Consider the following 27,611-nt stretch of genomic DNA (forward strand, 5'->3'; position numbering starts at 1 on the left):
TCGCTGCTAGTCTGAACGAGGCATTAGCCAGCAGATAATCTAAAAGGGGTACCACACCTTCTCAAAGGTCTTAGAACCAGCAAGTGATAGTATAATTTTGGCCAATTTAACGCAAGTAAACACTTCTTATTTTTCCATGCATTAAAAGATTGTGGAGAGACATGTTTCCACTTCAAAAGGATGAGACTTCTTGCGGGTAAAGTAGTAAAAGCGTGTCGGACCATTTCAGGTTAGCATCTACTGCCAACCCTAAATAGGCCAGGAGTGGATTCGTATCAGATCTATGTTAAACGCATCTTTCAAAGTTTTAAATATTTAAGTTAAATAATCAAATAATTGTGTAAAGAACATTTTACAAAGTCTTTCCAGTATTTAAGAAAATGATTGAAGCGGAAAGATTTCTTGAATGTTGAAGGCTCTTGCTAAACGCATCAACACATTTTCCTCATATGCATTGCTAATGGCCTCCTAATAAAGGTTTAACAGGCATAACTGACGTAATCTTCAAATTAAAAAACTATCGTCAAGCTCTCATGCACTCGTGTGTGTTTTACAGTGACTTCAAAGTTAATCTGCAGGTCAAGAATATTCAGGATGCATCACTTTTAGAAGTATAGGTTACCAGATCTTTGAAAATGGCACAAATGAGCCAGTTTTAGTTACCCAAAGAGGCTTTAAGTAAATGGTTATTTTTTTCTTTGTGTAAAGAACATCTACAAATCTTAAAAACTCTTTCCAGTATTAAAAAAAATATTGAAATGCAAAAGATTCCTTAAATGTTGAACACTCTTCTATATTCAACATTATGTCTGATTTCAGTAAGTATACATTAACAGGTAACACTTTACAATAAGGTTCATTAGTTAATGCATTTACTAACATGAACTAATCATGAACAACACATGTACAGCATTTATTGATCATAATTGAACATTTACTTAAGCATTAATAACATCCAAGTCCATGCTTGTTAACATTAGTTAATGCACCATGAGTTAACATGAACTAACAATGAACAACTGTATTTTCATTAACTAACATGAACAAATACAGTAGTAAATGTATTGTTTATTGTTTGTTCATGTTAGTAAATGCATTAATTAACATTAAGTAATGAACCTTATTGTAAAGTGTGACCCATTAACACTTTATTTCAGCTGGACACTTGCTAAACACATCAACACGTTTTCCTCAAAAGCGGCCGAACAAATAAATCAAAAAGTGCATTGCAGATGGCCTCCGAATAAAGGTTTAACTGGCATAACAGACATAATCTTAACATTAAAACACTGTCATCGTGCTCATATGCAGTTATGTGTGTTGCATTGTGACTGCAAAGTGAATCTGCAGGTCAAGAATATTCAGGATGCATCACTTTTAGAAATATAGGTTTACAGATCATTTTTTTCTTTGAAAATGACACAAATGAACTTAATTTACTTCCACAAAGAGCCCTTAAGTAAATGTCTTTTTTTTCCTTGTGTAAATAATAGTTAAAAATCTTAAAAACTCTTTCTAGTATTAAAAAAACAATTGAAATGGAAAGATTTCTTGAATGTTGAAGGCTCTTCATGAAAACATCAATGCTAATAAAGAATATTTATTTTTAAAAGTTTCAATTAGTGGAAGATTGCATAAATACACTTCTTTTTTTTAGTTGTGTCTGCTCTAGACATCTGTGTACCAAATTAATACACAATGGTTATGCTTCAGATATAGAAAACTTATTTAAATCACTCATAGATATCTATTTAGCTAAAGTCATCTCATCACTGCAGGCACCACTAAATGATCGGGTTTTTATAGAGCAATTCACTTCTGCGCTGCATGCATTTATACCGCAAACTTAGCTTTATTAACATTTACAACTAATGTCATGCTTCAAAGGTGATTTCAAACATGACATTTAATCATAAGCTTGTACAGCTTTGTAGAATTAAATTTCCTTCCAAAAAGCATTTGCATGACTGAAATTGTTGCTTAGGAGACAACAAGAACCAAAAAAAGCATTAAAAGTCTTCTATATGGCTCAAGAACTAAAACAAACCAATCACTGTCACGTTTCACTGAACATCTCACTTCCAGTCTGATTTACAATCCACAAGTTCAAACCTGATGCCATTCAGGCAACACCAGATGAGTGCATGACAACAAAAAGTTCATCATGTGGTCAGCTTTCCTTTAAGGAGTTTGCTGTTGATAATCAGTAATAAAAATACATTAATTAATGAACAAATCAAGCATATTAAGTTCACTTCTAAGAACAAATGTGTCCCTAAAATCTGACACAAACACACTAAAAACCTGCTTTCTATGAGGCAGCATCACACTGTAAACATTCATACAGGCCTGTGTAGGAGTGTTGTGTATGTCTGATTTCACTGAGTATACATTAACATTGGACACACTTTATTTCAGCTGGACACTTGCTAAACACATCAACACGTTTTCCTCATATGCGGCTGAACAATGTATAAATCAAAAAGTGCATTGCAGATGGCCTCCGAATAAATGATTAACTGCATCTGAGCGACCACCCAGATTTCTCACTGCACAAGATAACGGGTTTGCACCTGAATTCAGCAGTGTAAAAGTACTCAGAAATGCTCCTTAAGTGAAAGTACAGATACTGAATAATTTGCAACTTAAGTAAAAGTATCAGACCAATAATATACATAATATTAAAGACAATTATTTAAATATTTGAACATGTATTTGGGAAAAGTATTAGAAAAATTAACAATCTAGGAAAAATAAAACAGAGTAGTAATTTTGTTTAATGATACGTATTGCTACACTGTAATAAATGATTACTTACTTTATTTAAAAAGTGAGTAAACCTGCTGCATTGTTAAGTTAAATCCTGGAGTTGTTAGATTTACAAAACTTGATGCACAGTTAATTTGCTTGACAATTTTAAGGTAACAGATTTACTCAAATTTTTAAGTCAAGCCAACTAATCGTCTTTGCCAAGTAAAATTCATTAATTTTCCTCCGGCTTAGCCCCTTTATTCATCAGGGGTTGCCGAAATAGAATAACCCTCCGACTTATTCAGCATACATTTTTACACAGCGAATGCCCTTCCAGCAGCAACCCAGTACTGGGAAACACCCATACACACTCTAACACTGCAGCTAATTTAGTTTATTCAATTCACCTATAGCGCATGTCTTTAGGCTGAGGGGGAAAAGGAGCACCTGGAAGAAACCCACGCCAACACGAGGAGAACATTTAAACTCCAGTAACTTGTTTTACTTAGGTAAAAGTATCTGGCCAATAATATACACAATATAAAAAAAAGTCTTTAAATATTTGAAAATGTATTTGGGAAAAATATTAGAAAAAGTAAAAAATAACCCAAGAACGATAAAAAACGAGAGAATAGACTCTTGTTTTATCATACATATTTCTAAACTGTAACAAGCGATTAGTTACTTCACTTAAAAAGTGAGTAAACCCGTTGTCACTAGAAATTGTTAAGTTAACTAAACTTGATGCACAGTACCTAATTTTAAGGTAAATGACTTACTCAAATCTTTAAGTAAAGTCAACTAATCGCCTTTGCGAAGTAAAATTTTTTATTATTTTTTGGCTTTGTCCCTTTATTTATCAGAGGTCATGAACAGTGGAATGAACTGCCAATTACCCAGAATATGTTTCACACAGTAGATGCCCTTCCAGGTGCAACCCAGTACTGGGAAACACCCTTTCACACTCGCAAACATGGGGAGAACATGCAAACACACAAAAATGTTAACTGGCCCAGCCGGGACTTGAACCAGTGACCTTCTTGCTATTAGGGAGCAGTGCCACCATGCCGCCCACACAAAGTAAAATAGATAGCATAAATACTTTTGTAGTTAGTGTAGAAAATTTAGAAAGAAAGTTAAATGTTATATAATATTTAATTGTTCTGCAAAGCTGATATGCAATCATTAGCATTTTAAAAGTTTAATGTCAAGCAAACATTTTATTGTCCATTTAAAATCTTCACTGTGCATAAGACCAAAGACAATAAAATGTAAAAAATATTACAATCATTAATAAATTTAACATTATGAATTTAAATAAAATTGTAATAAGTAAAATGTGCAGTTTTCTTTCTTAAAAAATTCCTATTGTTAAGGTACAAGTAGTCAATTTAAATCATAATTGAGTGGAGTAGAAAGCCCCCAAAATCAAGCAAAATTCCTCAAGTATTTTACACCTCCGTCTGCGACTGGTTTTAACACAAACAATGCTGGGTGGGAAGTAACTGTGTGAGCTCAGATAAGCTCTGATAAGCTCTATCGCTGGATATATTGATTGTGTTTAGCACCCATAAAAATCTGAATCACGCTACTTTGAAGATTGTAAATATTCCTGACGCTAACACACAAAAAGGTCAGATCCTTTGATTTAGCAATAGAGGTCAAACCAGATTTGCACATGCTTACCTTATAAAGACAATAAAGAAAGAAAATATGCGTTAAAAAAAGCAAAGCTGATTAACGGCTAATCTATGTGATTAATTGAATATCATTCGCAATATTCACAAATGACGGAAGGATTAGTGATGAAATCACAGCTCTGTCATGGGTGACTGAACTGTTCAATCCTGGAAAATATAATCTAGGACATAATGAGTGTGGTCTACAGCAAAATCTGCAACAAGTAGGTCATAAAACTAAACAAAAATCACTTTACTGATAATGATATTGATAAAAATGACAGATAGATAGTATATAACTATAATAGAGTTCAAAATATGTCTAATAAGAAAATAAAATGTCTTATATTAAAGTGCAGAGCATCAAAACTGTAACATTTATAAGAATGCATTATGATAATTAAAATTTTATAGGGTTAAAAATTTCAATTTGGAAGGAAAGTTTCACGGTAAGTTTTTCTAAGAAGCAAATAAAATCATCTTGGCTGTGTTTTGTATTGATGCTGTTTTTAATAAATGGAAATGATCAAATTCATCAGGATAAATAAGCATGGTGAAGAGTATTATAAAGAGTAAAATTATGTAACAATGGGTAAATATCTTAACCTTCAATTCAGAGATATTTTTCATTCATTTTCTTTCGGCTTAGCCTCTATTTCAGAGGTCGCCACAGAGGAATGAACCGCCAACTATTCCAGCATATGTTTTTTGCTGCAGATGCCCTTCCAGCCGCTCTCCATACACTCTCACCCTCATATCTCGAATACGGGGAGAACATGTAAATTCCACACAGTTGCCCGGCCAGGACTCGAATCATCAAACTTCTTGCTGTGAGGCAACAGTGCTAACTGCTGAGCCACAGTGCCGCCACGCAGAGTGTGTTAGCTTTTATTATAATCTAAAACTATTATTAAAAAAACAAGTTATGATGGTTATCAATCAAAATGATTATAAAAATATTCACTTTAATAAATAATACTGGATTTACCTGGTGAATTGAATAAGCTAAATTGGCCGTAGTGTATGTGAGTGTGTGCAACAGTGTGTGGGTGTTTCCCAGTGTTGGGTCGCGGCTGAAAGGGCATCTGCTGCGTAAAACGTGTGCCGGATAAAGCGGCGGTTCATTCCACTGTGGCGACCCCAGATTAATAAAGGGACTAAGCCGACAAGAAAATGAATAAATTAATGAATTTACCTGGATGTCTTTTTTAATTAAGTAGAATTTTACGAAGAGTTAAAATTGTCAATGGCCAAATCATTTTCTTTTTCTTAATAACCTAATATCGAGTGAAATACAACAAGTAAGCTGAACAAGTCAGCTTTTCCCACATGAAAAAAAGCTCTAATGACAAAAACATTTATCTTATAACAACCATAAAACTATCATCAAAAATGACACAAAAACTAATCAAGGCACGCAACAATAAACTTTTTCTCTAATAAAAGGCTTTCAATCATGTTTAATGTGGGAACACCCATAGACTGAACCTCAGAAGAGACACTCATCACATGTCAATGACTCCAGCAGCCTGGAATGAAGGATTAGATGGAAAATCTGTGGAATGCCTTAAACTGGGCTCCTAGCAACACTACAGATGAAACACACACTCAAGAGGAAACACACACAATACTCCAGACAGCAGCACACATGTGATATTGCCTTCTGTCACTCAAATACCAAACACTCATTTCTAAAACAAGAATGCAAGGACTTGAGAAGCTCGAAAAAGGCATATGAGAAATGACCTAGACCCCAATTTAATTTACTCATTCATCTGAAGGACTTCTAAAATTTGAGAAATAATGAGGTTTTAAGACATAAAAAATATAAAAATGTTTTAAATCATGAGGTGACACGTGAGGTGAAAGCTTAATTAATATAAAGTCTTGATATAACGTTTAATCAGAGGGGGGATAACGAAAGGCACTTTATGTTTAAAACTAGAACAAATGTCTGTCAATAAGACATGAATGAATAAATGACTGAATGAATGAATGAATGAATGAATGAATGAATGAATGAATGAATGAACTAGAATCTAATTAGTATGAATGTGTTGCAGAAATTAAAAGATGTTCAAAACTAGAACAAAAGTCTGCCAACAGGTCAATGAGTAAATGAATGAATTAACAAAAATCAAATTCATATGAATGTGTTGCAGAATTAATAGGATTTTTAAAACTAGAACAAATGTCTGCCAATAAGTCAATAAATGAATGAATAAATGATTGAATGAATGATTGAATGAATGAATGAATGAATGAATGAATGAATGAATGAATGAACGGAAATCAAATTCATATGAATGTGTTGCAGAATTAGGAATTATTTTTAAAGCTAGACCAAATGTCTGCCAATATATCAATAAATGAACAAATGAATAAATGAATGAATGAACAAACAAACTAGAATCTAATTCATATGAATGTGTTGCAGATTTAAAAAAGATTTTTAAAGCTAGAACAATTGTCTGCAGATTGGTCAATAAAAGAATGAATGAATGAATGAATGAATGAATAAACAAACAAACGAAAATCTAATTCAATTGAATGTGTTGCAGAATTAAAAAGACTTTTAAAACTAAAACAAAAGTCTGCCAACAGGTCAATTAATGAATGTACAGTATGAATGAATAAATGAATGAACGAATGAACAAACTAAAATCTAACTTATATGAATGTGTTGCAGAATTAAAAAGACTTTTAAAACTAAAACAAAAGTCTGCCAACAGGTCAATTAATGAATGTACAGTATGAATGAATAAATGAATGAACGAATGAACAAACTAAAATCTAACTTATATGAATGTGTTGCAGAATTCAAAAGATGTTTAAAGCTAGGACAAATGTCTGCCAACAGGTCAATGAATGAATGAATGAATGAATGAATGAATGAATGATTTAATGAAAAAATCTAATTAACTTGTTGCAGAATTCAAACATTTTCTAGAGTTAATATCATAAAAGCAAAATCCTTTCCATCCCTTGTTTGGACTGAAATACCCGTTTTTCCCACATGCAAATATTTCTAAATGATTTCAAAAATATTTTAATCTTGTTTTAAGTGGCAGATGGACTTAATTTGGATTATTTCATGAAGTACTTTTGCATCTGAAGTAAATGCATCTTGATTTACAAATCTGTGCTGCAAAACCAGACAAAAATAATGAGACAGAAAATCATTTTTGTGATGTTCCAGCCAAACAGCTCAACTCATAATGAGTCACACACAATACGGCTTTTCATACTGAACCTATTATCTTTTAAATCCACAGCTAACCATTTTTAGAGGGTGGATAAGGACTAATTTTGCAGGCATGCAAAGCTCATATTAATATTTATATTATTAAGTATTAATTGAGACCTTGACAGTTTTGGCATCGTTAAAAATAAGAAACCCCACCAAATTTGTATACAGCACTAGTTCAATCTGTTGGACTAAATGTATAAATATACTAAAAAGCATGATGAACTAAAAAAAAAGATATCCAACACTTTACAATATTAGGGTTTGTTAAAAAAAATAAATAAAAATACTTTTCAAATCAAGGGTATAAGTTTCCCTTATAAGTTTGAGTTTATTTGGATTCAAATTAGCTATGTCTTGAGGCATTGCAAGATATATTTACATAAAAATAAACAAACATTAATTTGTTTAAACAATAATAATGAATTCTTCATTCATATTTAAAAGGATAAGTGGTTAAACAGTATTATAAATTATTACAAACATTCTACTGACAAATGGGTAAAACCTGTACAATTTTGGAAAATATTAACTATTGTTTCAATGAAGGCGTTTGAATTTGCTCAGAAAAATGTTATGTACAGGGCAAAAAATAAAGCTTTATTACACTGTTTCTATTAATTAAAATGATTAAGTTTAATGTTATTAAAATTTAAAATGACAAACACTTGTAAGTTTCTAATGCACAGATATAAAAAGAGACGCAGGAAAACCTAAGAAAATGCAGAGTGTTTATTTCAATGCAAACGAGACATTTTTTTTTGCTGTGTGTTTGTGGATGACTGTGTGTTTAGTCTTGCAGATGTTGACTGAGTGTGCAGTGGTTGTTTATACGTCTCCAAAATGTGTGATTTAAGAAAAACAGCATGTTTATCTTTGGTGAAAGAAAGATGGAGAAGGAGAAAGTAGTTTAGAGGATGCAAAAACGTAAACATACTTCACGCTTATACAGACATGCATAGAGATGATCAGTGGTGGGATTTACTCCACATTGAAACCATTGCAGAGATCAGTTCCATGCATACTTATATCACATTTGGCCACGATCCTGCTCTGAGATCAGCTTAATGCATAATAATTATCTTCTTCAGTGAAGCTAAGAGGTTCGAGGACAAATCAAAGGCCTGTTAAAAATTAAATGCAAACTTTTCTGTACCCATAAATAAATGTGGGGTGGAATCCCAGGTTAAAAACCTTATTGCGTGACTCATTCTATGATTCACTGAAGCAAAATTGGATATTTATGCAGTGGTTTATCCCCCGAACTCAAGTGCTTTTTATGTGGCTAAACATATTTAAACTGGAATCAAAATAGTGGGAAAAATGTATAGCATATGTTGCTTTTATCTATTAAAAAATGTAATATTATATTTTCATTTTCATGCACAACCAGTACAAAAGGACACTACATGGATTGTGAGGTTTAGAGTAAAAAACTTAGAAATGCTGTTGCTAAAACATCAATCTGAGGGTGGCTAAAGGAAAGCATTGTTCAGGACACAGAAACAGCAGCTGCTTTTACAGTAACTTCAAGTGTACATTAAAAATGTACAATTATAGCAATGTTATATTTATGTAATTAAATATCTATGGTATTTTTGCTTTAGTTAAAACAATCACACACATATTCAAATTACATTTACATTGAATAATTTGTAAGGCGCTTTTATACAATATGACTTATATATGAGGACAGCACAGGTCATCAGAGCAAGAAAAAACTAAATAAAATACAACAAGAAGTTCCATGTATATTCATTCATTCATTCATTCATTTTCTTTTCAGTTGTCGCTTTATTATTCTGGGGTCGTCACAGCGGAATGAACCGCCAACTTATCCAGCATATGTTTTACGCAGCAGATGCCCTTCTAGCCGCAACCCAACACTGAAACACCCATACACTCTCATTCACACACATACACTACGACCCATTTAGCTTATTCAATTCACCTATAGCGCATGTCTTTGGACTGTGGGGGAAACGGAGCACCCGGAGGAAACCCATGTGAACACGGGGAGAGCATGCAAACTCCACACAGAAATGCAAACTCAACCAGGCGAGGCTCGAACCAGTGGCCTCCTTAGTTCTATTTATATATAAAATGAAAATATTAATATAGAAATGTGTCGATTTTATCATTATAATACAGTAATATAATTTAGTTGTTGTTTTTTTCACTTTATAACATCTACACATGTAACATGTATTAATTGCAAATGTTTCTGTTGAATTTAATGCTAAGATGACAATTAATTTTAAAGTGTGTCCGTTGATGAACTTTTTAAAATCTAATGTGTGGATTTGCATAAATAAAAGCAGTGAGTGAAGAGTATTGCATCAATTCAGTCATTTTCACTATATATATATATATATATATATATATATATATATATATATATATATATATATATATATATATACATACACACACACACACACACACACACACACACACTAACACACACACACACACACACACAGCTGAAGTCAGAATTATTTACTGTCATCATGGCAAAGATAAAATAAATCAATTATTAGAAATGAGTTATTAAAACTATTGTGTTTAGAAATGTGTTGAACAAAATGTTCCCTCCGTTTAACAGAAATTGGGAAGAAATGTACAGGGCGGCTAATAATTCTAATACTTTAATTGTATAAGGTTTGAAGCACACTAGTGTTAAATTTTACCATAAGGAGTTCATATTATACTAAATGTAAAACTACTCTCTGTAGGAATACAATTTTAACTCCAAAAAGTATTCAAATTTGAAAAAAAAAAAAAAATAGAAGTTACAATTCAACTTTAAGAGTCATTTTAACTCCGCATGGGAGTAAATTTGATGGTCACGCATGTACACTCAGATTGAGTTGATTAAAACTCCCAGGGAGTTATTGCAAAGAACAGCATTTGCTATGTAACCGTTCTCTAGTACATTAGATCTGTCAATTCTGACAGATTTGAAATGTGCAGAGTTTCTATATTTTTATTATATTAATGATACAATTACATTATATTCTTCATAGGCATTTTGAATGTTAGATAATAGATAAGGTCAGATATTAAATGTCATTAAATCCTTTTATAATATCTGAGATATTTTTGACCCTTTGCCCTATTTAATTTCTGACTTTGCAGGACAGAAAAGTGAAACTCTTGCAGATGCATTAAATATTAGGAACAGACTTTGTAATCTCTGACTCTTTTTTTTTTTCTTTGACTGGTCAAAGGTGGGTGTGGTTAAGGAAATAAATCATGTTTCCTTGTGTTTGAATTTAAGAAATTTTGTTTTACACTACACGACAGTGTTTTGTTGCACAAAAGGATCAAAGCTCATTTCTCACGGAAGAGATTTGACTTCAAGATCAAACTGTCATCACGTATAATCTGTTTGCAAACTTAAATGAATTAGACGCAGACTGTCAGAAAACTATCTGTAACGATCTGAAGCATTTGTTTAAAGCAAACCGCATCCGTTTTCCATCATGCTTTCAAGTGTGTAAATTAATAATCACTCCTACTCGTGCTCTTTCACTCAGATTCATAAATGATGCCAAGAATATGTTAAATATATCCATGTTTTATAGGATTGATGACTACATGCTGGCTGCAAATGTAAATATGTGTAAGTGAGCACGCACCTTAATCGGACGCTCTCAAACACAAACACGCACACACACACACAGGTGTGAGACATGGACAGATGAGTAATGATGCCATTGGACGACTGTATGTTCATGACAGAGAGCACGTCTCTACTCTGTAGGGTGTGGACTGCCTCTTATTTCTAAAGACGCAGACCTTGCTCACACCACTCTGTTGGAAAAGAGGGTAAATTCCAGTTTATATTCAGCGACATGACAATTACACATGGCACCAATTTATGACCGCTGGCTAAACAATAAAATCAGTGTGAAGAACAGCTTGTAACATTTGATCTGCATGTCCCAATGTGTCTGTACCCACATACTCTATCCATTCTTTTTATGCTCACTCTCAAGAAACAAAGCCTGGCAGATGAACTGTGCAGATCTAAACATCTCGAAAAGTAGAGAGAAAAAAATCTTTAAAAATGGTCATGGGAAATTTAGAGTTCTTAAAACCGAAATAGTGCATTGGTTATATTTATGACTAGTTTGCCAAATATTCTGTATTGGCATCCATTAAAAAAAAACTTTTAGCAACTTAAGGTTCTTTGTTGTGAACTTTATATCTTATACTTCTTTATAAATGCTCATTAAAATCTTTAAATATTCTTTACACACAAAAAATTATTAATTGCACAACTGTTAATGAGTTTCTTGTGGGAAACCAATATGGATTTTCTATGGCATAGCTCTCAAACTGGATTCCTGGAGGGCCACAGCTCTGCACAGTTTTGCTCCAACCCTAATCAAACGGCTGATCAAACTTATCAAGGTGTTCAAGACTACTAGAGACTATTCAATGTGAGTTGGAGGTGGTTGGAGCTAAACTATGCAGAGAATAGTTCAGGAATTGATGCCATTGTTCTATAGTATATAGTATATAAATATATATTTTTTTAAATGTTTAAAAACATTTATTTTTATGACATTAATTGTAATGTAAAAGGTAAACAATAATACCATTTTGAACTTACTGTTTGAGCCATGAATGACAGGTTGAATGAGTGAGGGTAATTAGTAAGAGTAAAAGAAAAAGTAAACTGCCTATTATTAAAAAATACCGAGGGTCTATGACATACTAATTTCAATTAAAGCGTTTAGAGTGAACACTTTTTAAAAAACAACACGAACAAGGGATGAGTGAAGACAGGTAAACTGCCTGAGTAAAAATAAACAGTTTAATATTTAATTTGGGGGCAGCACAAGAAGGTCACTGGTTCGAGCCCTGGCTGGGTCAGTTTGCATTTCTGTGAGGAGTTTGCATGTTCTCCCCGTGTTGGCTTGGGTTTCCTCTGGGTGCTCCGGTTTCCCCAACAGTCCAAAGACATGCACTATAGGGGAATTGGGTAAGCTAATTGTCCATAATGTATGTGTGTGAATGAGTGGGTGTTTCCCAGTGAAAGATTGCAGTTGGAAGGGCTTCCGCTGTGTAAAACATGTGCTGGATAAGTTGGCGGTTCTTTCCACTGTGGTGACCCCAAATTAATAAAGGGACTAAGCCGAAAAGAAAATGAATGATTATTTAGTTCGCTAAACAACAGGTAGAAATAATTATGCACTGAAATGAGTTTAAACTCGACCATCAAGTTCATTATATCAATAACAAGCACTATTTGCTGAGAATGACCCTCCTCACTGATTGACAGACATGCACCAAATATTTGGGATTTAAACCTGCAGCCTTCCCGTCCGTGCCATTTAACTCCAGGTTAAACTGATGGGGCAAAGTTCACCAGTAGACCCAATGCTATGATGGTTTACAAGGGAGACGTGAACCTGCCACCTCAAAATTCCTCCTCTAATCAGAGATTAAGTCACTTACAACATTCTTGCGGGTATTTAAGAAGCCGAGGGGCCTGTGCTGGTGGGGGGAAGAGGATTACCTTATATTTCATAGGTAGTGTAAAGCTGCAGCTCTTAAGTGCTTCACGTGGTCATATTATGTCAAACATAGTGGCTAATCTAGTGTGAGCGGAGCGAGGCTCAGGCTAAAATCAGCTGTTTCAAAACAAACACACAAAGTTCCACAAACTGCTCTTAAATCTAAGCCTCATTAACACTGATCTACTGATGGCTGCACTCTGATGATCACATGGACCTGTCAGCTCAGGTTTAGCTAGATGGATGGGAACACTCTGGAACGACTAGCTGAACGTTTGTGTGTTTTATAGAGTTTGCCAAACCAAAACACTTCTACCTAATGTTCTCTAAGACTAAACTCAATGTAGGGCTCAAAGACGGTTTTAAAGTGGATTCTATCAGTGATGCAACTCTAGTCATCACCCCTTAAATAAAAATTAATAAAATAAATAACAATTCTGTGTAATTATTCCAGGAATGCACGCAATTATTTTCCTGCTAAGATGGAATGAATTTGTTTCTCAAGCAAAATCATATTTCTTACTGGTGATATTTTTAATATAAATTTTTAAGCCAGGGCAGCACGGTGGCGCAGTGGGTAGCACAATCACCTCGCAGCAAAAAGGTTGCTGATTCGAGCCCCGGCTGGATCAGTGGACATTTCTGTCTGAAGTTTGCATGTTCTCCCCATGTTTGTGTGGGTTTCCTACCAGTGCTTCGGTTTTCCCCACAGTCCAAAAACATGTGGTACAGGTGAACTGAACAAGCTAAATTGGCTGTAGTGTACATGTGGAGGAGTGTATGGGTGTTTCCCAGTGTTGGGTTGCGGTTGGAAGGGCATCCGCCGCATTAAACATGCTGTGGCGACCCCTAATTAAAAAAGGGACTAAGCTGAAAAGAAAATGAATCATTGAAAGAATATTTAAGCCAGTGCAGGAAAAACAGCAAAAAGGGATCCTGAGAAACAACCTAGGTTTCATTTGAGTCAATGACTTTGACAGTGTCATTGAAAAGTTTCCTTATGCTAAACCCAACAACAGGAAGCAGAAAATACTGAAAATTGGGACACGGCAGACGTGTAAAATAAGTATGAATAATATGGCGACGCAGAAGCAATGTCCACCCATTTTCTTTGGGACAAGATAAATCTGGCAGAGCAGATCATGAGTATTTAAAATACATTTGTAGTCCAGAGACGAGAATTATATTTGGAAATTTGCTTTAAATTCTTGGCTCTCAAACTGCGACTGTGATGTAAATAGACTTAACATACCCATAAATAATGAATGCTTGACTTTTTTTGGTCTATGGTCCTGAACAAACATGATTATTTACTTTATAATACAAATTTGTGCTTTAAATATCACTGGCTTATACAAATTTTACATTTAAGGATCTAAATACTGAAAACTATTGTGAATCAAAAATACCTACCGAACAAATACCTGTGCGAACTGTTATCGCGTAATTGCACCAACACATCACAACTATGAAACGAGTTTTCAGACAATTTTATAGAAAAAGAGCAATATAATTTGAAAATAAATATGCTGTTCTACATTACAGACACGAAAAAAGTTAATATTCAACATATTTACATACACAGAGTAAATAAATAATGTTTAAACTGTAAAACTCCAATCGAATCAGACCACACCTCAGCATACTGTTTCAGCTTGTTAGATCTTATTATAGTAGAAGTAAATGGTGACGTGGGTTTGGCCTATATTTACATTTGGCTGCTATATTGTTATTCAATATGTATGTCACACTGACATCAAGAGTGTTTCGCCAAAACATACTCGCACGTGCACGCGCACAAACACTAACCTCGTATCCACACCAAATCACATTTACAGTTTGTTTGTTAGAGCTCACACGGCACACACACACACACACATGTGCAGAGAGGCAGCAAAGTCAAGGCAGTTGGCAACACAAGTCACTGATCAGTAATAGGAATGTTTCTCTTTTCAGCTACGGAAAATAAAAGCTTTTTTTTCTCAGAACAACAGTGTGGAGTTTTGCAGACAAAATGGGGCAAGAATAACACTGCACATAAATAGGTCAAATTAAATACAAAGAGAAAAAACACTGAAAATATTCTAAAAAAAAAATTATAAATTACTGAATTGTTTGGAGGGGGAATAGATTTGGACTAAAATTCCAAGACGAGCTGAAACGACAACGAAAGCGTAGCACAAAATCGTCATCTTAAATCCCCAGTAGTGTGGAAACATGGAATCTAAATCACAGGATTTACTCAAAAGTGGTTTCCAAGCATGTCAAAGAATGAATATCCCTTTAAGGAGTGAATACGACCGAAATTCTGTAGGGTTTGCCTCGTCAAGGTCAGAGCTCTGGTGCAAACATTTACCACAGCAGGCAGCGGGTTTCCACTGTGACATTCCAATGGCAGAATCAGTTCGCTTTCCGTTGAAACTCCAGTCAATCGTCTGTCTCTAAAAACACACACGTTGTGCTCATTGTTCATGTACTGGGAGGAATGATTCCACAGCGCGTAGTGGACGCTGACGCATTAGTCTTCCAAACAACTTGTTTGCACTTGTTTACATTTAGATTCACAAAAACAAACTGCACAGCAGACCCAAATCCAGTGATGTGTTTCATTGAGTGAACGCGGGTATGACTTTACACACACCAGCCAAGATCAGAAACATTTACGCAGGTCTGAAAGACCTTTTAGCAGCAAATCAAATCCTGTGCTCCGAGTCTCTCGGTTTGCTTAGCACACACATGAAAATCATGAAAATATACAAACAGACATTTCATTGACTACTAAACCCTCCCACATCCATCTCCAACCACTTCACTTCATTCTCTCGATATTTCCACAGTGGAAAAATGAGACACATAGTTCAAAGCTGAAAAAGTTCAAAGTGCTGTGAATTATTGGTGAAATATTCCTTCATGTCCGTTCTCAAGTCAGTTCGGTTCACCTCCTTGGTTTGTCACATCTGAGAAAGTAAGTGAAAGAAACGACAAGTGAAATCTCTACTACATCTCAATTGATTTACTCTTGACAGGAAGTAGATTAAGCTTGCTCCTTTTGGTTCCTGCCAAACAAATAACAAATTTGACTCGTGTCTGATTGTAGTTTCAGAAGAGATGCATCAACAGTCTCCAACTGTACTGTCAGGTATTTAGGTCTTGTAAGTGTGTACAATTCATACATTTCTCATTAAATTGCATCTTTAAACTCTTTCAGTACATCAACAATCATCAAATTATTTTTACCTTAAACATAGTATGTAATAAAGCAAACTGCAGCATAAACATGAGAGTACTGTAATATTAACAGCAATGTTATGGGTTTAATCCTGAGGAAAGCAAGAAGTATTAAATTGTGTACCCTAATGCAGATTTACCTGTGCGGTAAACATTCCGTCAAACCTAGGTTTGGTTTAACATGACATGATTAAATTATGACAGAACTCATTTTATTCTGACCTAATTGTTGATTTTTAACTTTGAACAATGCATCTTTTGCCAAGGGATAGACATTACAATGCAATAACAGGAAGGGCTGTCTTGCACCAACATGTGAAGATAGATATAAAAAAGTATAGATTTACAAACACACCTGCAGGTCCTTTCGTTGAGTTCTAGTTGCCTAGACCTGCAGTCGGCTTCAGAGTGTTTGCAGGAGCACTGACATGTCTCTGGGTCTTGAACAAACAACCTTCTTCTTCTTTCAGAACATGTAGAACAGCAAGGCTCACACTGACTACTAAAGAGAGACAGAATAGGAGAAAAGGACAAGGATTGGGGGAGATTACTGCTGACACTTATTCATGGCCATTATTAAACACTTTCACCCAAACACACACACACAGGCACTCTGTAAGTCAAACAGTACATTTTTGAGCCACCCTGGTCTGGAACCACGGTTTTGCCCCTTCTGAGGGTCCAAAGGGACGGTTGTAGAGTGTGAATAGCTGAAGTTAGGCAGGATGGGGCCATGCACCTGCAAGCTCAGTTGATGCAAGAAAATAATGAAAACAATAATAAATGGTTTCATTTTAGAAAAGCACATAGGAATAAAAGCCAAAGAGTGCGCAGTGCGTGAGAATCCAGAGGTTCTGTTTATTGCGTCTCGTCGTATTGGATCAGGTTCATCAGGACATATGTACAGTACAAAATACTGGACTTCATGAGAAAGATTCACACATATTTGTGCCAACTGACCTAATCTGAAGTCAATATTGCTCTGAGGCGCTAGGCTCAGTCTAAATTCGAAATCTAACCCTGGCTTTATCCCACAAGTATGAATGTTTTAAATAAAAAAACATGCACAAGAGTTTTTTGAGCATTTTTTTTTTTTTTTGCTTTAGAAAAAAACGTGAACAAAATCAAGCAAAATACTGTTTTAACACATTTTATTTACAGGAGAAAAGGCAGGAATATTGAGAGAAGGATCATGTTGAGGAAATGTCACAAGTCCAATATTCGTAGAAATCAGTGAAAGCTCTGAACTGTGGTTTTACACCCAAATTTGGAACCTAAATCATTTCAAACAATGTCAAATATTTTGTGTGAATAGTTGTGGTGGTGCTTTCAAGCACTTAATTTAATAAACCCCAACTCCAGCCCTCAGAAAAATACTGACCTCAAAAGCATCAGTCCCACAGGAGCAGACTGTCCTCGTGTACGCTTTTTCATTCTCATTGAAACACATTTCATTTCCCAATTACTGGGAGAAGCACCAAAGTAAACAGGCTGTTTGACTTTCGTAATGCTGTGTGGCAGAACTCACTCAGCATGACAAGACCAAACTCAAAGCAATGAAAAAATAAATTCAAACCTCACACAGACCCTCTCATATGTCAGAGAACAGAACCAATGTGAGGATGATGGTGAATCGCAACACAATAAAAGAATTATCAGAACAAACGACATTCCAAAAGAAAAACCAGCACAAACAAGGTTGTGATTCCAACACAAATACTGTGATTAGTACCATCAAATAAAAGCCATGCTGTGTGGGTTGTGTGAGTCTTAATGATGACTAGATTCCCACTGCCCACCTCCTCCCATCTTAGAGCTTGATTTATTGGGCCCTGTGACACAACGTATAGAGTGCAACTGTACGGCTCCAAAAATAGAAAACCCATTAATTTTCTCTAGTGACATACAGACAGAGCTACAGTACACCGTGGGTTCAAGGGAAGTTAAGTGATGATGCTTTTGTAGTTGGTGCTTTCACCTTTTTCATTTCTAAATTCCCATGAAGTGCTGCACTTGCTTAAACAAGGTACTAGGATGAAAGAACCTGGGAACCAATCTTGAAAATGGGAACAATACACATTTACAAGGTTGTTTCCTTGTCCACTGATTGCGTATTCACATAAACCACTGCTTAGAGTTTCCATACTAGTTTATTATTTTGCAATAAACATCTTGTCAAATTGTACTGTGTGCATTTATCTTTTTATACAAGTTCTGTAATTACCAACTTGTCCGACTTTTGCCTCTTTGTTTGGAAAACATCATTCACAACACTGCATGGGATAAATATTTAATTCTTCAAAAGACTTCTTTTTTGCGAACGTATTCGAGTTTTAGGCCTTATGATTCATCTTGGAACAGACGCATTGGACTCCTTACCAGAAACGGAAAATGAATGGGAAAACAATACAGACTAACAAAATGGACAGTCACTGTTGCACTCTATTGGTTTGTGCCAACCAAAAAAACAAAAAGTGGGCAAAAAGTGTTACTGTTAATGGTTTTAGCATGTGTTTCAGCAATAGTGAATCAAGCTCTGTGAGATCGGAGATCAATTGGATGGTAAGTTTTAATTAAGTGGCGCAGGAACTGATGGATTAATGGCAATTAAAACATCTGACAAAAAATGCGCTGATTAAAGGAGGCATAAAATCTCCTCCCAAATTAATTTGACGACCAAGAGTGCCACACTCAGGTGCAGGTGAGAGGAGGCGAACGCAGAGGTGACATACAAATCCCGCTTTTTTTCACGGTTTTTCTTTCCCTTTCGCTTTTGGCCTTTGCCCTTCCGGGGTTTTCTAGAAAGGGAACATGACAAACAAAGAAGAACATCGAAAAGACAAACTGAATCGGGAGTTGTTGCAAAAGATCATCCACACAATCAGACTGCAGTGAACGTTGGGCTAAAATGATCCAGATGGAAACCAGAAAACATGTCTCACTAAAACACATCTTTCCCTGCTTATCCTTGTATTAGTGCACAACAGCAAACTCCAGGGGCGTGAATTATAAATCCAGCCAGACTCTGGGAAAATTCACCAATTCCTCAGATTCTCTCTCACGAAGATGTTTCAATAAATAAACAAGGCATTAAATCTTCAAAAGCTTCACCAATGTTGGGCAGGATTCTTGGCTGGAGCAAAACACAGACAAACTAATTCAATGCTGGGAATCTACTAGCCGCTCTTAAATCTCATATTAGAAAACGATTTAAAGACCAGCTTCATTATAATGAGAAGACTGATCAATCAGCAAATTAGCAGTATTAGTGACACACACGTCCACTTATCTTTCAGATAGCTCCTGGCATATCACGTCACACACGTCAGGCAGCAAGAATGTGAACTTTCCCCTGACTCACAATCACAGTACAAACTCATCTGCCATGATCTGTTAAAGGTTACTTGCAATAGTGGCTCACCGTTGTGGGTTTTTCAGTGGTCAGTGAATATAACTAGAGAGCAGGGTGGCCAATGCATTTGTATGACTAAAGCAACTGATAAACATTTACATTGCGTGGTGTGTAATACTCGTTAAAAATATTTAAAAGCATTCACTAATACATTTCATGAAGGCATCTCTTAAAAATGTGCACATTTCAAGCTATTTAAACAACAGACTTCAGTTGAAAACAGATTTTAAGAGCTGCTTATTGAAGAAAATGTCTAATATTTTATTAAATATTCCTAATGATTACTTTAAAACAACATATTGCATTAAAAAGTATAAAGATGACAACAAATAGGGACTATAAAGTTGAATTTGTAATTACACATCAGTGTTGTTATCATCCACAATCACATACATTATATCCAGAGGTTAAATTCAATCATGTTTTGTGCCAATGTCTGTGAACACAGCGCTATGCTGAGGAACTGCCTCTGTGTCAAAGGGCCACTTGTTTACCAGATCCAGAAAGCATTTAAACTTTTTAAACCCCTAGAGATAACCTCTGACCCATAACACATCAGCCAAAAGATCAACACCCTCTGCAATAGCATCAACTACAGTAAACTTTCAAACACTTCGGCCCACATTCTCTAATGAAAGGGAGTCATCAGAGAGGGGTTGACTGACCGCTGCGGTATCTATGAGTGGAAACAAGCTCATAAACAAAAGGCACAAAACTCTCTTATCGCTAGACTTAAAGACACTTCGGAGATGACAAATCTCTCTCTTACCTCAGTGAACCTCAGATTATAAAGCTGAGCTTAGCCGATGAGAAGATGAATGCGGGGCGAGGGCACTGAACTAGCGAGCATAACTTGTACACTTGTTCAAGCAGATCATTACACACCTGAGGAACTGAATTTACACCTCAACGTGCAATGACATGAAGACATCAAAAAGGAAGTGAGATCAGATAGTGGTGCAAGGGTCAGAGAGTATCTCAGTTTATCTGGAGAAGACTGGATTAGGGAAAGCAGTAGTTCTGGTCTTATTCAAGGGCTCAGCCGGTTCTTTTTATTTCCATGGCTTTGTTTTGACAATTGTGCTACTAGTGATTTTCAAGATCTAAATCACCTGTTTGCCTGGATCACGTGCTTGAAAACAACAATGAAGAACTCCTCTGTGCTTTCACGATCAGATTTTATGGCTTTGTGTACCATGAAAAGCAACAAAAATGAGATGAAAGGACTAGGAATAAAAGGAAAACAGGAAGGAATACACCTTGCTGAAGATAAGGGTGACTGAGATAAAGGCAGAGAGATTAGGAAACAAAAATGAATGCAAGAACGATGGATGGGAAAATGACAAAATAGAGCCGACTACAGAACCATGCACACACACACACACACATCTTCATGACCACACTAGAACAATGGTACTCACTTTTCTATTTCCTTTGGAAGATCTTTTTTCATCCTGAAAAAGAAACGAGACATGACCTCACTGAACATGCTTGTTTGTGCACACAATAAACAAACACAATTAAAGACTGCAAAGATACAAAACAGAGAACAGAGCAGGAAAGAACAAGCGCTGATTTACATTCATCAGGTAAATTAATACCAGTATAGCTACAGAGCAGCTAGAGGAAATGAGCAAGACAGCGAGCTCATAAATCTGTACTAAACTTTGCTGAATTTGACTCCACTTTTACTCTAATCTTTTGACTTTAATCATCTTTAAGCTTTTTGAACGCTGAAAATGAACGCTTCAGCTACTGTAAGTATCAGTAATTCTCTTGCTCTAGTTATCTCTGCTCCACCTTTTCTTAATGGTGATTGGGTTGCAAGTTAAAACTGATAGTGATGAGCACTGAGATTTACCCAAAACTTAACATTCATCCAACCAATGTAAAACAGACATGTATAGAATATTTCATTGTGATCACATCATTGGTCCATGAACATTTCCTGCTTGTTATTAAACTATTTTATAACTGTAACAAGAGGCAATTCAATCATAACCTAATGTTAAAACAGCTGTGATAACATTATTTGTCAATATGTGGCTCTTTTTGGATTCTCAGAAGCTATAGAAATTACAAATGTAAAACAGGAAATGCGTTGTTTTTGTTTGCATCCCTCAAAATGGTCTATACTTCATTAGCCATTTAAAAAAAAATCAGTGCTTCCATTGAAAACAGAGGAAAACAATTCCACAACCTCTAGAAAATACACTTTTATTGGTACATGGCTTTACAGTGAAGTCCTAAATACTAAACAAACAACTAAAAATGTTTTGATCAGTGGTAAAAACAGAAAGAAAGTAAAATCAATGTACATTATGGCATGTCCTAATTTGAGTAGCTGTGTATGAACCCGCTGGAATGAGAATACTTACCGACACTGGCATTCACTGTGTTCAGCAAAACTCATGAAAATGTCACCCTGATGACGAAGAGGTTTCAATCTCTTAATCTACAAAAAGAGCAATAATACACATTAAAACACCACATTATAGACATTACAAACAGAAACATTGTTACTGTTAAGTTATAACTGAATCCAACAACTGACTACTCTTATACAGAAGAAACCCTGTTACCTTGGCCAAAAAGAGATAAAGGGTGTGAGTGTGGGAGACATGGTACAGGAGTGTAGGGTTTCCAAAAAGCAGACTTAACAAGATTCAGACAGATAGTAGAATAAATTAAAGTACAGAAGAGAGTGGAAGTAAGGAGTCCCTGACCTCCAAGGTAATGTTGTATGTGACGGTGGGGGTGCATTCCATCATTTCATCATTGCAGCACCCAGCACAGCGGGTGAGAACCACACAGGACGGTATGAAGATATGTTCTGTGTCATCAGGGTACTCCTGCTGAATTTCCACCAACATTTCCCGAGGACGGCAGAGAGACTTGTTATACACCTCCATGAATGGCACTACTGCGAATTATAAAATTGAGAAAATCAGTTCCTTTTCAAAAACACATGATCTTTTTGCCCAAGAGTTGCACCACTGGGGTCGGAACAGGCTTTGCTCCTTTTTAGTGCCAACACTATTTGGAAATCTGCGAGTCCTTCTAGGGATTTGTGATTGACAGGGGTGTTCAGTTGAACCATGTACATTCCTAGTGTTGCCCTCAGCCTCTCAAAAACAAGACTATGAAATAGCCTGTATATTTATTCTGTACACTTATGATACTCTTTTTGCCAAGAGCAAGATTAGTGGTTAAATTAATTGCAATTTTAATAAAATATAGTGGGGTTCTCTGGGCTTAGCAGAGATTGAGCAATGAGCAGTATGTCAATGCCTTACAGATTTGTGTATTAAATAATAAAACAAACCACACTGGATTGTGAGCTCTAAGAAATAATGCACGCATATTCTACACTGCACAATGTCAGTTTGATTACAGTGACAGCAGTGCCTTTCTTCACCCATCCAGCAGAGGGCCCTGTGCTCAATAACTCTGCATGTGTCCAGTGTCTGGTCAACTCTACTGAGTGACAGCAAAAACTCACCGTCATATGTGCTTCTGCCTCCCTCTCTGGGTATGTAGGCACTCTGTAAAAAAAAATAAACAAATATTAATAATACTTTAATAGTTTTCACAACTGTAACTCAAGAGTCCCAACAGGTTTGACTAGTAATCAACCCAGCGTTATTACCTCAGATTTAGGATGATGCAACAAATTAACTAATTTCATTTTCAAAGCCAAATCTCATTATAAATCTTCTTGGTCTTTTGCTTTTTTGGTTGAGTGCATCTATTTAACAACTGATTTTCAAAAAAAAATGTAATTATAAGGTTAATTTTAAACTTGATAAACATTGCACAATAAATGAGGTTGTTACAATTTATTGAAAAGAAAAAAAAAGTATTTTAATAATTTATCTTAAAAATGAAGGTACCTTTAACTCATTTGACCTTAAAATATATGATTTTGCTGTTTGTATTTATAACATTAACTGGCAGAATGCCAATATTGATAAAAAAAATTGCTTTAAACTTAGACTTGGCCTTGATAGACTCGAGACTTGACTTAAACTTGGCCTATTGTCACTCGATCTGTGCACAATATTGACCTGTGAACATGTCACATATCACACACTTCAGATTTCCCAGAAACTCTATTGGGACACTTTCAATGAAGTTTTCCCTCCTCCCATCAGAGCCATTAACTCAATTGATAATAATTGATTTGTTTTATATTGTTTAGTATATACAACTTACTGGCTAAGAATTAAATGATGCTATTTGCACATTAAACTGCGATTAAATTATTAATTTGGATCCATGCATGACCTTGAATAAAAAGTTTGGAATTTTATCAAGAATAAGACTATTTGGTGAAGATTTTCATCAGGTAGGCTCAAATTGTATCCTATATTATGGTCTCCTGCGGACGGTTAGGCTAAGTTGGTGCCCAGTCCATCTGAAGCCCCACACGGTAGCTGCGCCTTTAATGCGTAATAATATCACTAAGGTGGCTATAAAGGGGCCTTCAGCAAAACCGACAACAAACTTCCAAACAGTTGAATGTGCTCTTAATGTGCATGCATATTGGCGAATTCTCCCAGTTGTAGTGTTAAACAGCTCAGTGGGGGGTGGTCAGATATGCTCGTTTAAGAAATTCTAAATAGCTTGGCAAAAACATGGTCAATGACCTCGCAAGGAGAACGCAAGGACGTCCAATATAGTGGCGCAGGCACATTACATTCATAATAACGTTGTCAAATCTAACCAATAAGTGTCTACTGTGTAGTAAGCGATATAAAACTTACCTTGACAGCTGAAAAATACAGAAGCGTCACAATAAATAACTGGAGCACGCGAACAGCAAAGTTCATGATTGAATTTAAAAGGCGAATAAATCTTTTTAAAACCCTATCCGATGATAGGCGCACTTTAGCAAAAGCATTGGTAAAGGTCTCAGAAAGCAAGTTAGACATGAGTAGCGGCTTCTTCACACAGGGTCCGACCTATAGGGGCAACAAGAATCCCATGTTGGTCCCAAAACACGCATGCAGACACCTGAGAGAGCGAGACTGAGCTCCACAGCTAGTATGTTACAGCGTCTCTCAGCTGTTGCCGATGATTTTCAGAATATCCAGGAATATGAGAATCCAGGACGCAGGTCCTCTCACATTGTTGAGAAGTAAATCAAATTTTTCTTCCAAGGCTATTACAATCCACATCACAGAAGTAATCCCATGCTTAGACTGCCACCCGTCTCCAAGTGCGTTGGGTTCATTGGTAAAGGGACGCAGAATGGAAAAAAACGCACTCTCTGTTACAACTTTGAGTATTGCCGACACTGTGTCATTAGCGGAGTATACAGAGATATCAGTGAACACAAAGGCGCTGAAGAGAGAAGGCGATATCCATGCGTACTTTTAGTCCATACGGATGAGCACTGCTTTAATTCCGCTTCCTGTTAAGATTTGTCTTCTGGATTTCTCTCTCTTGTCGTTATGAATGATCAGACGCCGCCGTTGCCCGTTTTTAACGAACTGCTTCAGCTGTCGGTCTGTTCTTGCAGCGCACACGGTTTAAAAAAACTCCATTGGACGAGTCACAGTAATGGGCGTGGCGACGGTGGTGTCAGCGTGGACTCAGTTAAGTTCAATGCGCAGATCTTGACATAATGATAGCTAAAGGAGCTTCTGTAAAGAGAAACGTTTCTGTTAATGCAGCGTGCTGACATCAATCATATACAAAAAAAAGAAAAAAAAAACATTAATAAATAAAATATTGAGTCGCAGACCTATGATTATATCCCTTTTACCAAGTATTTACATGTCATCAACAAATACTTGATTTTGATTGGTTAATCACAGCATTCTGGGATAAAACATTTCAGAATAATGACCATTTTGCATGGTGGCTGTGTTCACCACTCATTATGTTTAGGCCAAATAAAGTAAAAATAAACTTAAATATGTAAACGTTTAAGGGGGTGTGTAAAAGTTTGCCATTTTTAGCCAAATACAAGATCATGATCACCCTATAGGCTAAATGGATTTGCATATGCTTTACATGTTTGTTATTTATATAACACAAATAACAAATGAATAACAATAAACTTATTATGTTTTACACATTATTTCAGTTATAACATTTTCCCTGAAAAGCCTAAATGAGTGAAAAATGTATTCCTGAATTTCTTAGTCCTTGGTATATTCCCCTTTGTCAGCATAAGGTATACTTACATAACTGGTTACATATCAACATGTTATTACATGTAATGTATACATAATAATCATACATAAAGTAATTTCCACTGCGTAATGATGAGCAGTCTACGTGCAGAATATAGCGGTCTACTCTACAGTGTGTGCGTAATCCCAGTTTGAATATCATCGGCATCACATGACTGGAGCGCTGACGCCTTTTTGGGGCTTCTCGGTCATCCGCAAGGTTGAATGGAAAAAGGAAAGCGCTAGGTAATGAAGGCGTGATCACATGTGTAAGTGTGTGTGTCCATCACCACGTACAGGTGTGCGCGCGCGCGCGTAGGAAATGAAGACTCGCTTCTCGCGCATGCTGGACATGTGAGCCGTGGTCAATCACACCAGCTAGACCAGGAAATCACAACACGACGATATTAAACTAATTTTAACCATAGACGAAAGTTTTGATGGGAAATAATACTAGTCAATTTTTATTTGTATTACAATAAAGATTTTTTCCCAGGCCAAAATGTATATTTGTGTCTCATTATTCAATCCATGTTGCTCTTTAACACAACTGTGAATCCGGAAAAGTCTGGATAGTTTTTTATGGATTTAAAAGTTTTTTCTGATCTTATGCATATTAATAATCCTACAAAATTTCATTTTAGACTCGGTCACACTGGATTGACAAGTCTAAACATGCCTAACAAGCAATTTGTTCTTTAAAACATAAGTTTTTAAATAAATGCTGTGCACATGTTTAGATGTCTAACTCATAATCACTCATTTAGATTACTGTAAGTTGCACTGGCGCCATCTGCCTGTCACAAAATATACAAAAGATGCAAGGACCTGTTTTTCCATGTCTACATAACATAAACAATGTTGGGTTTGTTTTCTTTTCAATAAAATCAATTATAAATATGGGCAGGTGTGCTTAAGTTTTTGGGCTCATTTCCAGTATACAGCCTCATACCAAGATTGTAGTTTATACTATAATAAATTATAAGCGTGGGAACCTCTCAAGAACTTCCACAATAATAAAATCCAGCAGCCAAATATCCGGTGAAATTTAATGTTTGTGTCGGGGAATCTTCCATATAAACAACATGCTTATTTCAGTTTAAGACAACAGTACAATAAACTGGAGCTATAGTTGGGCAGTGTGGACAGAAGCTGATGTATCTCTGTTTAAACACAATACAATGTGTTATAAATTTAAAGATGTAGCGTGGCGTGATATGATACGACACATTGTGTGTCAGTATGCAACCCCCCTTTAGAGTTTGTCTCAATCAGGCAGAGTACATCAATATTTGATATTGGCCTGAGGCAGATCTTGAAGGCAGTGACTACAAAATGACATCTTGACAGCTGACAGTTCACCAGAAATGTCTGAGCTGGCTTATAGAAAACCAGAAAGTCACTGTTCTTATGGACCATTATGGACCCTTTAAATCTATAAACCAGATCCTCACAGAATCAGAAACAAGTGAATTTACTTGCTTATTTTCCAGAAGACAATTATTTTAGAACTTGGGCTGTATTTCGGTCCTGATCTAGCAACATTGAACTTGGCTCTCATATCACTGACGACCAAAAGAAAGC

At 35.8% G+C, this 27,611-nt stretch overlaps 1 protein-coding gene and 1 long non-coding RNA gene across 9 annotated transcripts in view; both read right to left on the minus strand.

Annotated features, from left to right (window-relative positions):
- Nucleotides 1–11,493, minus strand: part of LOC147844613 (uncharacterized) — a 90,396-nt gene extending 78,903 nt beyond the window's left edge. For all 3 annotated transcript variants that reach the window (XR_015482512.2, XR_015482514.2, XR_015482513.2), the window contains exon 1: nt 11,319–11,493. This is a non-coding gene — a long non-coding RNA (uncharacterized LOC147844613). The remainder of the gene's footprint in view (nt 1–11,318) is intronic.
- Nucleotides 11,494–14,680: 3,187 nt separating this feature from the next.
- Nucleotides 14,681–25,359, minus strand: vegfab (vascular endothelial growth factor Ab). 6 transcript variants are annotated; one of them, XM_087246983.2, is made up of 9 exons: nt 24,612–25,359; nt 23,348–23,390; nt 22,572–22,768; nt 22,224–22,300; nt 21,267–21,299; nt 19,166–19,231; nt 17,065–17,172; nt 16,789–16,932; nt 14,681–16,162 (listed from the first exon to the last, which is right to left on the minus strand). In XM_087246983.2, the coding sequence occupies exons 1-9, from the start codon at nt 24,777–24,779 to the stop codon at nt 16,141–16,143; spliced, it is 858 nt and encodes a 285-aa protein (XP_087103109.1). In that variant the 5' UTR covers nt 24,780–25,359; the 3' UTR covers nt 14,681–16,140.
- Nucleotides 25,360–27,611: the final 2,252 nt, after the last annotated feature.

This window comes from Danio rerio, chromosome 4 (assembly GCF_052040795.2).
Source record: "Danio rerio strain M-AB ecotype USA chromosome 4, GRCz13ab, whole genome shotgun sequence".
NCBI classification, from domain to species: Eukaryota; Metazoa; Chordata; class Actinopteri; order Cypriniformes; family Danionidae; genus Danio; species Danio rerio.

Bases quoted from the DNA above. Each gene is read 5' to 3' on its own strand.
- vegfab (XM_087246983.2), bottom strand. From the start codon at position 24,779: ATGTCTAACTTGCTTTCTGAGACCTTTACCAATGCTTTTGCTAAAGTG. The intron at 19,232-21,266 runs GTGAGTACCATT...TTCCCTTTCTAG, and splicing joins CTTCCAAAGGAAATAGAAAA to AAAACCCCGGAAGGGCAAAG. The intron at 16,933-17,064 runs GTACTGTTTGAC...TCTCTTTAGTAG, and splicing joins GACCAGGGTGGCTCAAAAAT to TCAGTGTGAGCCTTGCTGTT.